Below are 14,638 nucleotides of genomic sequence, written 5' to 3'. Positions count from 1 at the left end.
GAGAATTCTTATTGTCTGGCGAAGCTGAAATAGAAGGAAATATTTTACTCTGTGGTAGTTAAGTCGAACACTGACTGCTAACAAGAAAAGATTATCAAAGTAACTCAGAATTTTGTGAAGGAATAGAGTCTGCCTATGTGAGCAGGGATGCTGGCTTTATCCTTCTTGTGGATTGCCCTTTATTTCACCTGTGTGTGTGTGTGTGTGTGTGTGGGTATCTACCATCTGCCTGCCTGCCTGCCTATCTGTCCGTCCGTCCGTCCGTCCGTCCGTCCATCCATCCATCCATCCATCCATCCATTTTATTCATATGAGTGCTCTATATGCATACTAGAAGAGAGCATCAAATCCCATTGTAGATGGTAATGACCCATCATGTGGTTGATGGGATTCGATTTCAGGACTTCAGGAAAAAACAGCTAGTTAGTGCTCTTAACCACTGAGTCATCTCTCCAGCCTGTCCTTTATTTCTTATAGCTGAAGGAATTTAGATTTTTAAAAGTACTGAAATATCCATACTTAAAAAGTTGCTTTTTAAAAAATATTCTATAAGACAGCCTCAAAAGCTTGGAAAACTTGGTGTGCTTTCTGGTTTAATAATTTTTCATTTTTTTGAATATTTGTATTATTAAAATATATTGTGTTACAAGCAGGATTCTGAGCTGTTTTTAGAAAGTTAGTGACTAGACTTTGACACTGGTGAAAGCCATGGCTCTATAATCCCTTTGAGTAGCTTTTTCATGCATAGAAAACATGGGATTGAGGAGCAAGTTCAACACACCGTGGGGAAACACTGGATCATATCTAGAAAGGGGGACTTTGTGTAGGACATTTGCCTGGTTCTGTCAGAATTCATTATTGTGGAAAGAAAGTAGGAGGTGTGTTCTAGATGAAAAGAGAGTGAGGAGGCATAGCAAGAGGAGTCCTTTATAAATTGATGGGCTCCAGACTCTGTAAATAGATCAGTGTGAATATGGATCCGTTCTGTGTCGCGTCACAGTATCTGTGTTTTCCTAAGTGTTTACAGGATGTGGTGGCTACAGAGAACAGTGCCCTTGGTTTTTTTGTTTGTTTGTTTTGTTTTTGAGATGGGTTTCTCAGTACAGCCTTGGCTGTCCTGGAACTTGCTCTGTTGGTCTGCTTGAACTCAGGGAGACCCACCTGTCTGCCCCCCAGTGCTGGCAGTAAAGGTGTGCACCACCACCACCTGCCTGAGTGGCCTTGTTTAAAGAGAGGCATCCTGATGTGCTACTTGAAAAGTGTTGTGTGTAACTTGAATTAATTGGGATAACTTACATTTAAAATTTTTTTCTGTTTACACGTATGTGTGCATATCTGTGAGTATGGGTGTAGGGTACTGTGGAACTGTAATACAGAGTTGTGAGCCATCATGTGGGTGCTAGGGATGGAACCCAGGTCCTCTGGGAAACAGCAGATATTCTTTACCCCTGAGCCATTCCTCTAGCTGCAGGGTAACTTTAAAAGCATGTACAGATATACAGAGAAAACAGATATGACAAGTCTTCAATAATTACTGAATCTAGGTGGACAGTAGACAGGACTTTTTGTGTATTTTAATTTTTCCATAATGTAAGGAGTAAACCATCACTTCTGGAATTTGATATCTTAAGTTTTAGTATGAGAAGTAGGGCTTTTAAAGAACAATGCATGGGTTGAACTAACAGAATTTGGCATTGCTTATTTCTGCCAGAAATAAATTATAGAAACAAATTGTATCTATGTACCTGATTGTATTGTATGATGTTCTTCAGTTATAATGTTTTCTCTGCTTCCTGACTGCAAGGGTGAATGTATTGGCTTGGAAATGAAGTCAGAAAAAATTTGTGGAGAATATTCACATTAAGATAGTCAATTCTTTGCGGTTTAGTTTGCATAGTAGAAAGAACTCCTCTAAGCTGTGTCTCGAGGAAAGTTCACTTGTGGAAGTGTTTAGATTTTAAATGCTGTGAAGGCATTCCGAGTCTGTTCATTAGCTTTCTTCTAAAGATTTGGTAGTAAGCTAGAAGTTGTAAAGAACCAAAAACTGACTTTAAAACTTAACCACAAAATTCCTGAAATTATATCTATATCATCTACCATATGAATTCATTTTATTGCTTATATTCTGAAGTTAAAATAGTTATTCTGTTCTCTTAGGTGGCTTCTTCTATGAAGTACTGTATATATAGATAGTTATTGTTAGATAATGCAGTAGTACGTGAGGAAAGTGGTGTGGTATTTTAAGGCTTATTATACTAATCACTAAAGACCTTTGCTTTTCTTATGTTTGTTTTAAAGAAACAAGAGAGAGGTTATCCTGGAGCCATTTTGAGTGACTGTGGCCCAGGAACACAGATTTAGGTTACCTCAGTTTCCATGTTTCAGCATGGAAGCAGTTTTCTAAATTAGTTCTGTTTTGGCAACTAAGCATCATTTGGAAAAATATATGTTAAAATGCCTGACATTTGAGCCAAGGCAAATTGTTTAATGGTTCTGTTGTCAGTTTAAGTCTACTGAAAATAGTGTAATATGAAATATATAGAACCTGTGTATAGACACATCTGAGTGAAATGTTTCTGAAGTTTTCTGGAGAGCCGTGCACACTGTGCGTGGGTGTTCTGCATAATTACGCTGGCCTGTTGAAGTCATGTGTCTTCCTTCCTCTTCTCTCTTCTCCTCCTGGTTTGCAGAGTATTTGGTTTCCGACACTGGAGGACAGCAGCTCTCAATAAGTGATGCCTTCATCAAAGGTAATTCTACAAACAACTGTACTCGAAATGAAGTCTGTTTCATGATGGTGTGCTTGAGGTATTAACACGTTGACAGAAAGTGCTGAAAGTATATTTAATTAATATCATAGGAACATAATTTTAAATATGTAGAATGACTTTTGAGTATGTTGGAAGTCAGGCATACAAACTTGGTCTTGATTTGAGAGAGAATTTTTTTTTATAAATATTTATTTATTTATTTATTGTGTGTACAATATTCTGTCTGTGTGTATGTCTGCAGGCCAGAAGAGGGCACCAGACCTCATTACAGATGGTTGTGAGCCACCATGTGGTTGCTGGGAATTGAACTCAGGACCTTTGGAAGAGCAGGCAGTGCCATCTCTCCAGCCCTTGAGAGAGAATCTTTACTTTAAAAATGATTGTTTAATTTTTTGAGTAGTTTGTATTTTATTCTTTATAGGCAGTGTATAAAAGTGAATATTGATATGCATATTGTCAAGGAGTGCCTCTTTGCCAAAAAGCTCACAAGTGAGCTTATCACTTGAATTTGGTGTTTGCCCTCTACAGTTGGGAAAAGAAGTAGGCAAAGAGAATAAAGCACCAAATCTACGATGAGTTTCATTGAGACTAAAGAAGAGTAGATGAGTACAGATCTCTCCTACCTTTAACTTAAACTTTGCTTCCATGGAGAAAGACAAAGGGAGAAAAAGACTCCTCCAGTGGTCATCTTAGTTCCTGGGGTTTTAGAAAAAGAGAGAAGGTAGGGCAAGTTGGAATAAGGAGGCAGTGGCAGCTGATCTGGCTTGATACTCTATCTAAATTTACCTGCCAACATCTAGCTCAACTGGAAGTTTATAGACTGGCTGTTCATTATCGGGAAGTGCCAGTCTTGTGCCTTATGTACCATGTTTTATAGAAGCTGGTGTGCTCTACAAGAGAAAGCACGAGAATTTTGTCTTTTCATTTGTTGTCATAGTAATCAATGATTATTTAATGCACACGTTTTGTAAAACATTACTGTTTTAACTTTTTGTAATTTATTTTGACCTTTTAAAAATTACTATTTTTATCTTTTAAAGTCATGTGTAAGAAGTGTGTGTCTACATGTGTTTATGTGCATGTGAATGCAGGCGCCCGCAGAACCTGGAGATTTAGTTACAGATGGTTGTGAGCTGCCTAATGTGGATGTTGAGAATTCACCTCCAGTCTTCTGGAAGAGCAGCAGGTGCTCTTAATTTCCCAGCTTCGAAAGCAGTGTAGACCAGGCTGGCCTCAAGTTCATAGAGATCTGCCTTTTTTTGCCCCCTGAGTTCTAGGATTAAAGATGGACATGACCACACCCAATCATTTCACTGTTTTTAAAAATTTAAAGACTTCAAATTAGTTTTATTTAGTATAACTTTTTTAAGTTTTTTTTTTTGTCAACTTTGTTAAACTTTTGTTTTAAAGCCTATATTGTAAAAATACAGTGGAGACTGTGTTGAGAGACTATACTGTCATCTGGGGCTGGGGTGTCCCTGAGAATTTCTCTCTTGAGAATTCAGTGCACACATGACTCTGTTATTGTCACCATTCAGGCTTCAATTGAATGTGGTTTTCAGTTTATGATTTTATGGGCAAAATCTGCATTCTTTTAAAACTTTAAAACAAACAATGCAAAAATATTCTGTTTGTCTTTTAGGATTGATGTTGATACTCTTGACTGAGAGTCTCTGTTCTCAGGTCAAGTCACTTTTCATAGCTGTGCTCAGGTTTTGGCTAATGCCAGGTGTTTCTGGGTTCCCCCTACCATGCAGGCTCTTGCACATGATACAGAAGCACTATACCTCAAGCTCTGCTTCTGCAATTTAGTGTATTGATGTGTGTATTGTTGATACAGATTTTATTATATATTTAATTGTGTGTTGTACAGGTCTTAGCTGTTTTATAGCAATAATTTATATCAATCAACTTAAGATACTTTTATTTTCTAAGTATATGAGTTGATGGTGTAAAACATGACAGTGAAATACTAACTTCTTATTTTGTGTTTAGAATCTTTGTTTAATCGTCGAGTAGAGGAAAAATCCAAAGAACTGCCCTTTACCCCTTTGGGCTGGCATCATAACAACCTGGAGCTCTTGCGGGAGGAGAATGAGGAGAAGCAAGCCATGGAAAGGCTGCTGTAAGGCACTAGATTTTTATTTTCAGTGGCTTGGACATATGCATAATTCCTCTTCCTTATAAAGTGGAAAATACTAATAGAAAGTGTATTCTGACTTCTGATGACGTAGCTCATAAAACAGAATCCCAACCTGATTGTCTCCATTTTAGTTTATGTGTTAGACTCTTCATTGAACAGTTTGAAGGTGCTTTCTTACTTTGAAGATATTCACAGAGTTCTATTATGTGCAGAGTCATGGTGAAGATATATTGAAGGAATGAAATTGGCATGGAAGATCTTATCTGTTAACCATAATTGGAATGTTTCTTTGTAGAGTGCTTCTTGTGTCTTTAGTCCTCACTGCAGACTTGTTTCTGTGACATTTTGTAGCTCAGCTAATCATAACCACATGATGGCACTACTCCAGCAGTTGCTTCACAACGAGTCATTGTCATCGTCTTGGAGGGACATCATTGTGTCCCTAGTCTGCCAGGTTGTTCAGACAGTCCGACCTGATGTTAAGCACCAGGATGATGACATGGATATCCGCCAGTTTGTCCACATCAAGAAGGTGAGCTCTGCTAATGTTTGCCGATGCTAGGAACTGATGGGGCAGAGCTAATAGTCATTTATCTCTTCATGGTGATCCGAAAGGAACCGTTACTGTGAGGCTGTTTGCTCTACAGTACAAGTGGAGCTCTTGGAAGCTGTTCATAGGAAGTGAGAGGTGCGTGGAAAGAGTGAGATGGGTGTGTGATGAGGACCAAAATAAATATAATTGCTTCCTTTGTTAATGCTTCTTTTTGGAAAGTCATTCATGAGAAAGTCTGTTCTCATAGACTGTTGACACTGTCATGGGTTAGTTGCTTTAGTTAGATAAGTTCTGAATATATTTAACTTGTAATAGTTAATGTTAAAAGTATTGCCACAGACACCAGCTTATTTAGTCAATGAGTATTTTAGAGTAGCACATTTGGTGTTAGAGATTAGAGGGTAGGAGAACACAGTCATGGTGAGATAACATGAGATGACAAGAACTGTATTCTGAACCTTTATGCCCTTACTTAGTGATGTTAATTATGGTAACAGTTCAAAGGTGTAAAGACATAATAGTGCTGATAAAGTCGGAGGATATATCACTGGTTCTTATTGTTTTCTTGTTTTATTAGATTCCAGGTGGAAAGAAATTTGATTCTGTGGTTGTTAATGGCTTTGTTTGTACCAAGAACATTGCACATAAAAAGGTAATGAGTTTCAGTTCAGCAGACCATGGCTATGTACTAAGCTCATAAGTTGGAATTTCTCAATTATGGAACAAAAGGAGATGTTGAAGGGTACCTAGCCATGTATTTCATAGAGGCAAAAGTTTGGAGATTCCAGGAATATCTCAGAGGGCTGATGATGAATTGGGATTTGAATATGGAAATTCACAAGACAGAAGAAGGAAGAAGGGAAGAGTCAGGTTTCCAGATCAACAGTGGGCACCATACTGGTATCATGACTCCCTATTCCCTGCTTCCAGGCAGAGTTTTTCTGAAAGGCTGTATTCCTTTAAATGGTGTAGTTTTCTACAACTGGTCTTCCTGCAGAATTGTCATTAGTTTTTTATGCTTCTCACCTATTATAGCTCTATCTTCAGTTCCAAGCCGTCTTCTCTGCACTAGCACAAAAAAGGAGGTTAGGTTAGATATTGAGTGTTCAGGAATCTCGAAACACAAAAGTATAAAATGTTACAGTGTCAGACAATACTAAAAGAAGCAGGCAGGTTTCCTGTGTCCCACCAAGAGTTTCGAACTTCTGAGGGCTTTTGAGTCTCAAAGTACAGTGTATATCAGTATTTTCTGGGCACCTTGCTAAATATATGGACCCCTAAACTTAAACTGTCTCACTCAGTAGGTTTAAGGGAGTAGGAAAAGGTAGCTAAGTGAAGGGAAGGATGGTATTGCACTGAAAGTAGGCACTGTGGATGTCTCAGTGTCATCTGTTGGTTGTCATAATAAATAAATTTTTACTGATTTACTTTCTCTGTGTGTTTTGCTTGCATGTTTGTGCACCATGTGTGTGCCTGGTGTCCATGGAGATCAGAAGAGGGCATTGCATCTGCTGCTGCTGGAACTGGAGTTAACAGATGGTTGTGAGCTGCCATGGGTGCTGGGAATTGTACACCAGCTGCTCTTAACTACTTCAGCGCCCTGATCTTTACATTTTGAGAAACTATAGCAGCATTCTCAGACCTTGCTATACTTCCAGACCATCAAGAAAACTTTATAAAACTTGGGATACCTTGGCCTTATCACAGGAGATATTGATTTTATTGCTGGAAAAGTTGAGACAGCTGTTCTAATCTAGGAAAGAAACTGGACCTGTAGTCCAGTTTTACTCTTTTCTAAGTATAGACTAATACAGTTGTCTCTGAGTTATTGCAGGTTATGGATTCCAGGGTCTCAAGGGAATGCTGAAATCTGGTGCTCAGGCTCTTTATATAAGCTATTGAATACGTTCCTATAGACTTGAAATCATCTTTAGATGACTTACCATGGCAACTACAATGTAGGTGTTGTATAAATAGTTGTTATGCTAGTGTGTTTAGGTCCTAATAAGTTATAATATTAGAAAAAGATAATTTGTACATGCTTAGGACACATAGCCCCTCTCCAGTCTTGCAAGATACTTTCTATCCACAGTAAGTCAAATCTAGGATGTGGAAATTACTGGTATAGAAAGCTGGCTTTAAGACATTTAGCCTTTAGAAAATTGTTAATGGTCACATAAATAATATGATGGTATTCGATATTATTTCTTAGACATTGTCCCAAAATCACTGGGTGTTTGCATATATAATCTTATAAAACAGTATATTACCCTTTTAAGACAGAATGTCAAACCAAAATAAGTAACGTTTATTGAAGTAAGAGTAAGCATGTTAACTGGGTGGTGGCGTCATATGCCTTTAACTCCCGCACTCAGGAGACAAAAGCACAGATTTCTGTGAGTTTGAGGCCAGCCTAGTCCACAAAGTGAGTTTCAGGACAGTTAAGACTATACAGAGAGCCGGGCGGTGGTGGTGCATGCCTTTAATCCCAGCACTCGGGAGGCAGAGGCAGGCGGATCTCTGGGAGTTCGAAGCCAGCCTGGTCTACGAGAGCTAGTTCCAGGACAGGAACCAAAAACTACCGAGAAACCCTGTCTCGGGGGAAAAAAAAAGACTGCACAGAGAAACCCTGTCTTGGAAAACCAAAAGGGGGAAAAGGACTAAGTATGTTATGTCTTTTCAGAAGTTGAAGAAAATCCTGTAGGAGAAGTAGAAATATAGTCATGAATTATTGGTTTACCTCACTGATCATATTTAGACATAGTCTTTAATTTTAGAGCCTGAATATATTTTTCCCTGTTGACTGAAGTTTCTGTCCCACCTGGTCCTTCAGTTGTTCAGTCCCAAAGAAAACACACAGAGGTCTACATTAATTATAAACTTATTGGCCTATAGCTCAGGCTTCTTATTAACTTAAAACTTATATTAGCCCATAATTCTTGTCTGTGTTAGCCACATGACATGGTACCTCTTTTGGCGAGGCAGTCACATCTTGCTTGCTCTGTGTCTGGCTTCCTCTGTGTCTGAGTGACTGCAGACTGCCTCTTCCCAGAATTCTCCTGTTCTCATTACCCCACCTCAACTTCCTGCCTGGTTGCCTCACCTCTACTTCCTGTCTGGCTACTGGCCAATCAACATTTTATTAAACAAGTACAAGAAACAAATCTTTACAGGGTAAAATCATTGTCCCACAGCACCCCAGCTAGTTACTGTTCTTAGAACTGTTGCCAGTTTGGGCTGTGTGAGCTGGGTCAAACTGAAAGCTTGATGGTAGGACCCAGGCTATTTTCCATGTGGCTTTAGTTGCATGGTTGAGTGTTGGCATGAATTTCTGCTTTTTGAAAATGATTTAATGTGTTTTAACCTCTTTTAACCTCACATTACATTACCCAGTTGAGCTTGCCAGTTTAAGATTGTTGGGGAATTTATTGTGTTAGAATAATGTTCAAGTGCCATTACATTTTCCCCTTTCTTTTCTACTTTTGAAGTTTAGAAAGACTGAAATATACTTCCAACGTTGCTGATCTAGAGTGTGTGAAATAGTCTGCATATAATACTTATCACCACCTAGGGCATGCTGTTTCTTCTTACAGCATGAGAATTAGAAAAGAAAAACATAGTATATATATATATATATATATATATATATATGTTTTAGTATATAGTAAATGAAAATATAAGAGTAAAGAGGAATAGATAAGAAAAAGTTGCTTTGAAGAACTTGCTTTGAAAAAATTAAAGTGAATAACCCAAAAGTAATAAATTGGAGTTTGATAATGCTAATTAGTAGGAATATAAGAAATTAAAATTATGATTAAAAGTCTATAAAGTGCAAACCTTTAACAAACTTTTTTTTTTTTAGATGAATTCTTGTATTAAAAATCCCAAAATCCTTCTGTTGAAGTGTTCCATTGAGTATCTCTATAGAGAAGAAACTAAGTTTACTTGCATTGATCCTATTGTGCTTCAGGTAAGAATTTCTGGAAGAAGTAATTTGATGGGATGAATGCTCACATTTTGTGCTGCTTGTTACATAGAAAATGTTTATTGTACACGGCAGGTTTCTGTTACACTTTAGTAGGTAGCTCACCCAAATCTCCTTCACTCGTTTCTGAAGTTTCAGAGTGATAAAGGAGCATGTGACTGGGAGTGTATGGAAGAAAAAGTGAAAATTGAAGTTTGGATTTATTACTCTTCTCTGCTTTGGCTCTTGCTTTACTGGGACAGTTTCTCTAACTTCTCAAGTCTCTAATGGAACCTCCCATTTGTAATAGACTCCAACTAATACCTATTTGTAGAATTTAAATAGCTTGTATGTAGTTGCAAATAGAACAATATCTCAAGGTGGAGGTTGTGTTGGTTTCTTTCTGTTTCCTAAGTTAAGGGTACCAGAATAGCAGCCCTAAGTTACCTCATCTGGCTATTGTGAAAGATATTGTTTTCCTGATTTCTTTCTTAGTCAAGTTGTCTTGTGTGTATTAGGAGGGCTTCTGATTTGTTGAGTTAATCTTTTATCAAGCTACTTTGATGAAAGTATTTATCAGCTGTAGAAGTTCCCTGGTGGAAATGTTAGGGTCACTTTTGTATGCTTACATTATCTGTAAGTAAGTATACTTTGACTTCTTTCTAATTTGACTCCTTTCCAATTTGTATCCCCTTACTGCTCTAGCCTAGACTTCAAATACTACTTTGAATAGATATGGAGAGAATAGACAACCATGTCTTGTCCCTTTTTAGTGGAACTGCTTTGTGTTTCTCTCCATTAGTGTTGGCTGTAGGCTTGCTATAGATTGCCTTTATTATGTTCAGGTATGTCCTTTGTCCCCAATCTCTCCAGGACTTTTATCATGAAGATGTGTTGGATTTTGTCAAAGTTCTTTTCTGCATCTATTGAGATAACCATCTATTTTTTTTTTCAGTTTGTTTATATGGTGGATTACATTTACTGACATTTGAATGTTTAATCATTCCTGTATCTCTGGGATGAACCTTGATGGATGATCTTTTTGATGTGTTATTTGATTCGGTTTGGAAGTATTTTATTGGGGTTTTTGCATCTATGTTCATAAGGGAAATTGGTCTGTAATTCTTTTTCTTTGTTGAGTCTTTATATGGTTTGGTTATTAGGGTAACTGTGGCTCAGTGTTCCTCATGTGTCAATTTTGTGGAATAATTTGGGGACTGTTAGCATTAGTTCTTCTTTGAAAGTCTGGTTGAACTCTTAAAAAATCATCTGGCCCTGGACATTTTTTGGTTGGGAGGCTTTTATTGACTATTTTTATTTCACTGAAGGTTATAGATCTATTTAAATTGTTTATCTGATTTTGATTTAACTTTGGTAAGTGGTACCTATCAAGAAAATTAGCTGTTCTATAACATTTTCCAATTTGGTAGAATATATATGTCCTTATGTTTCCCTGGATTTCATCGGTGTGTGTTATTATGTCCCCCCTTTTATTTCTGATTTTGTTAATTTGGATATTTAGTTAGTTTGAATAAGGGTCTGTCTATCTTATTGATTTTTTCTCAAAGAACCAACTCTTTGTTTCATTGATTCTTTCTATTATTCTCTGTTTCTCTTTTATTGATTTCAGCTCTCAGTTTGATTATTTCTTGCCATCTATTCCTCTTGGGTGTTTTTACTTCTTTTTATTCTAGAGCTTTCAGGTGTGCTGTTAAGTTCTTACTATGAGAGTTCTCCAAATTTTTTTGTAGGCTCTTAATGCTATGATCTTTACTCTCAGTACCACTTTCATTGTGTCCCATAAATTTGGGTATGCATGTATTTAATTTCATTGGATTCTAGAAAGTCTTTAATTTTTTTTAAATTATCATTATTCAATAGGGAGTTGTTCAGTTTTCATGAGTTTGTAAGCTTTTTGTTTTTGATATTCAGGCTTAATCTGTGGTGGTCTGCAAAGAATTATTTCAGTTTTATTGTATCTGTTGAGACTTGCTTTATGTCTTAAGTATGTGGTCAGTTGTGGAGAAAGTTTCATGAGGTGCAGAGAAAAAGGTATATTCATTTGTGTCTGGGTGAAATGTTCTGTAAATATCTCTTAGTTCTGTTTGGTGTATAATGCCTGTTAGCTCCAGTATTTCTATGTTTAGTTTTTGTCTAGATGGCCATCCATTGGTGAGAGCGGGGTATTGAAGTCATTACCAGTGTATGTAATTCTTTTTGTTTTGTTTTGACACAGCTCTCCTCTCCCATTAATACTATTGATATAGTTTGTGATCATTCAAAATACGTGGTTTTTAGGAATGTAAATGTCATATACATGGAAACATTTAAACTTAGTTCCAGAAATATTTAGGTAAAAAAAATTACTTTTACATTCATAGATATTTTTTTCAAGCATGGTAGAAGTAGTCACTTTGTATTGCATTCTGTAGATAGTAACTAGCAAAACACAGTTGTAGTCCAAGGCAAATGCTTGTTTAAATTCCCTGTATTAGTTAACAAGTCTATTTTCTGGAGCTCTTGTCTTTAGCTTTCAGCTGTATTCAGTAAAGATGGAAGATCTTAATTAGATTTAGGTGAATCTTTGTAGTTATGGTAGAGTATGACTTTTCAGAGAAGAGCCTGGGAGGAACAAAGGAAACACAGTTACTTGTGCTTATGGAATAGAAGGGATATTGATATTCGGGTCTCTTTGTTGTTGTTGGCTTTGGTGCTGGGTATTAGGTTCAGGGAAGGGCTGTTCTGGACTCCCGAGGCTTACCCCCAGTCTGGATACGTAATCCTTGCTCTTGGGTTTGTCGATTTTATAAATGATATCAGCATATTTTCATGGGATTAGATCACAGCTATATTGATTATAATATGCTTCCTGGTTGTGGGGTTGTCAAAATGTGTAAAATTGTGCCTTGGATTTCATGAACTTTGATACTTGAAATCTGTAGATAATTTAAATTAAAAAGTTGCACTTATTCACAATTACTGCATTGTTTGAATCTAGTGAACAACCTTGATTTTTTTCATTTGGGTTATGTTTTGAGCACATCTGTAGTTAGCAACATGATTTAATCTTAATAACATAAGGCATCTTATTAGTAATGTTTTCAAACTTTTTTTTTAACCTTTAATGTCAGTTGTGTTAAACATTTTACTTTGAAAAGAAAATATCAGCTAATTTAATGTTTTTTCCTGTCCTTCTCCTGTACATCTCTTCTGACTTTCCTACTGCTCCCAAGTGTAAAGTAACCGGGGAAGAGACAAGGGTAGTGAGAGAAAGGGCAAGAGGCAAGCTGCAGGGGAGAGTTAGGTTGTGACTTTGCTCACTCTGTCTCTGCTGGACTTGCTGGTTTGTAATCACCAGGCAGTACTTGGGGCCCACTTCCTGATACTCTCTCTTGGATGAACAAAGACTAGACCTGCTTTTTAGCATGGAGCTTTATGTACAGTTAGGGAAATAGAAGTTTATCGTGTGTGTGAATGCACGAGCGCACATGTGCATGTAACACAGAGTTTATTATATAGCCCGGGCTTCCCTGGAACTTTTAATTTGACTTCTGAACACTGAGATTACAGGTATGTCTTAACTTTGCTTGGTTTCAGAAAAAATTAATTCTATTTTATTGAAGTAGTACAAACAAAATTATTTAAAATGTCATTGAATTAAATTTTAGTAAGCAGATTGGGAAATAAATGTATATCAGAAAAAACATTTTACTAATAAAGGGAGAATTTGAGAATGCACAATAGCTTTATCTTTTTGTTTGTTTGCTTGTTTTGAAATAGTCTTTCTACATATCCTAGGGTTATCTCCAACTTTTATCTTCAGAGTCTGGAGTTGTAGGATTGAAGGCATATGCCAGCATGCTAGCCAAAAAATGTCTACTTTCTATAAGTAAAGCAGAGAAAGACAGAAGAATGCCCTTCAGTACAGGGTAGTTTATTTTGGTAAAAATCTCGTATACTGAGGTGGCTGGGAATGGTTGTACAGACTGCTGAAGAAATGCTTTGGGCACGTGGAGAAATGGCAGATACACTCATTTTCAGTGTCTCTTATGGGGAGCAGAAATAGCTAAGGCTGTATGATATGACCCTGGGCTGTGGACAGTACTCATTTGCTTTGAAATGAAGCTTTTGTTTACTTTTTTAAAAAAAATTTTTTTATTGAAAAAATTTCCGCCTCCTCCCTGCCTCCCATTTCCCTCCCCCTCCTCCCACTCCTCTCCCCCTCCGTCTCCAGTCCAAAGAGCAGTCAGGGTTCCCTGCCCTGTGGGAAGTCCAAGGAGCACCCACCTCCATCCAGGTCTAGTAAGGTGAGCATCCAAACTGCCTAGGCTCCCACAAAGCCAGTTCATGCAGTAGGATCAAAACCCAGTGCTATTGTCCTTGGCTTCTCATCAGCCCTCATTGTCATTGTCCGCCCTGTTCATAGAGTCGGGGTTTTATCCCATACTTATTCAGTCGCAGTCCAGCTGGCCTTGGTGAGCTCCCAATAGATCAGCCCCTCTGTCTCAGTGGGTGGGTGCACCCTTTGTGGTCCTGACTTCCTTGCTCATTATTTGGATCTTAAGAGCTCATTCCGGTGCTCCAATTTGGGTCTCTGTCTCTGTCTCGATCCATCGCCAGATGAAGGTTCTAAGGTGATATGCAAGATATTCATCAGTATGGCTATAGGATAGGGACATTTCAGGTTCCCTTTCCTCAGTTGCTCAAGGAGCTAGCTGGGGGCATCTCCCTGGACACCTGCGAGCCCCTCTAGAGTCAAGTCTCTTGCCAACCCTAAGATGGCTCCCTTAATTAGGATATATATTTCTCTGCTCCCATATCTACCCTTCCTTTATCCCAACCATCCCATTCTCACAAGCTCCCCCCATCCTCCCCTTCTCACTTTTCTCTCCCCATCTCCCCTTCTCACTTTTCTCTCCCCATCTCCCCTTACCCCTATCCCACCTCACCCCCAAGTTCCCAGTTTTTGCCCGGCAATCTTGTCTACTTCCAGTATCCAGGAGGATAACTATATGTTTTTCTTTGGGTTCACCTTCTTATTTAGCTTCTCTAGGATCACGAATTATAGGCTCAATGAAATGAAGCTTTTATTGTGGCGAAATTTCTTTTTTTCTCTCTTTTTTCCTTTATTTTTTTTCCTTTTTCTTTTTTTAACTTTGAAAATCAGAAAGAGGAGGTTTATTTAATGTAGCCACATTGGGAAAGGG

The 14,638-nt window shown here is 37.8% G+C and overlaps 1 protein-coding gene across 6 annotated transcripts in view; it reads left to right on the top strand.

Annotated features, from left to right (window-relative positions):
• Window positions 1–14,638, top strand: part of Pikfyve (phosphoinositide kinase, FYVE-type zinc finger containing) — an 85,423-nt gene that overhangs the window by 33,923 nt on the left and 36,862 nt on the right. For all 6 annotated transcript variants that reach the window (XM_050154213.1, XM_050154207.1, XM_050154210.1 and 3 more), the window contains 5 exons: window positions 2,691–2,750; window positions 4,767–4,896; window positions 5,266–5,446; window positions 6,045–6,119; window positions 9,330–9,437. In XM_050154213.1, coding sequence (XP_050010170.1) covers window positions 2,691–2,750; window positions 4,767–4,896; window positions 5,266–5,446; window positions 6,045–6,119; window positions 9,330–9,437 — 554 coding nt within the window. The remainder of the gene's footprint in view (window positions 1–2,690; window positions 2,751–4,766; window positions 4,897–5,265; window positions 5,447–6,044; window positions 6,120–9,329; window positions 9,438–14,638) is intronic.

The sequence above is a fragment of the Alexandromys fortis genome, unplaced genomic scaffold (assembly GCF_014885135.2).
Source record: "Alexandromys fortis isolate MF-2015 unplaced genomic scaffold, M_Fortis_MF-2015_v1.1 scaffold_40, whole genome shotgun sequence".
NCBI classification, from domain to species: Eukaryota; Metazoa; Chordata; class Mammalia; order Rodentia; family Cricetidae; genus Alexandromys; species Alexandromys fortis.
Note: the sequence above shows the minus strand (reverse complement) of the source record. Positions and strands in the feature narration are given on the sequence as shown.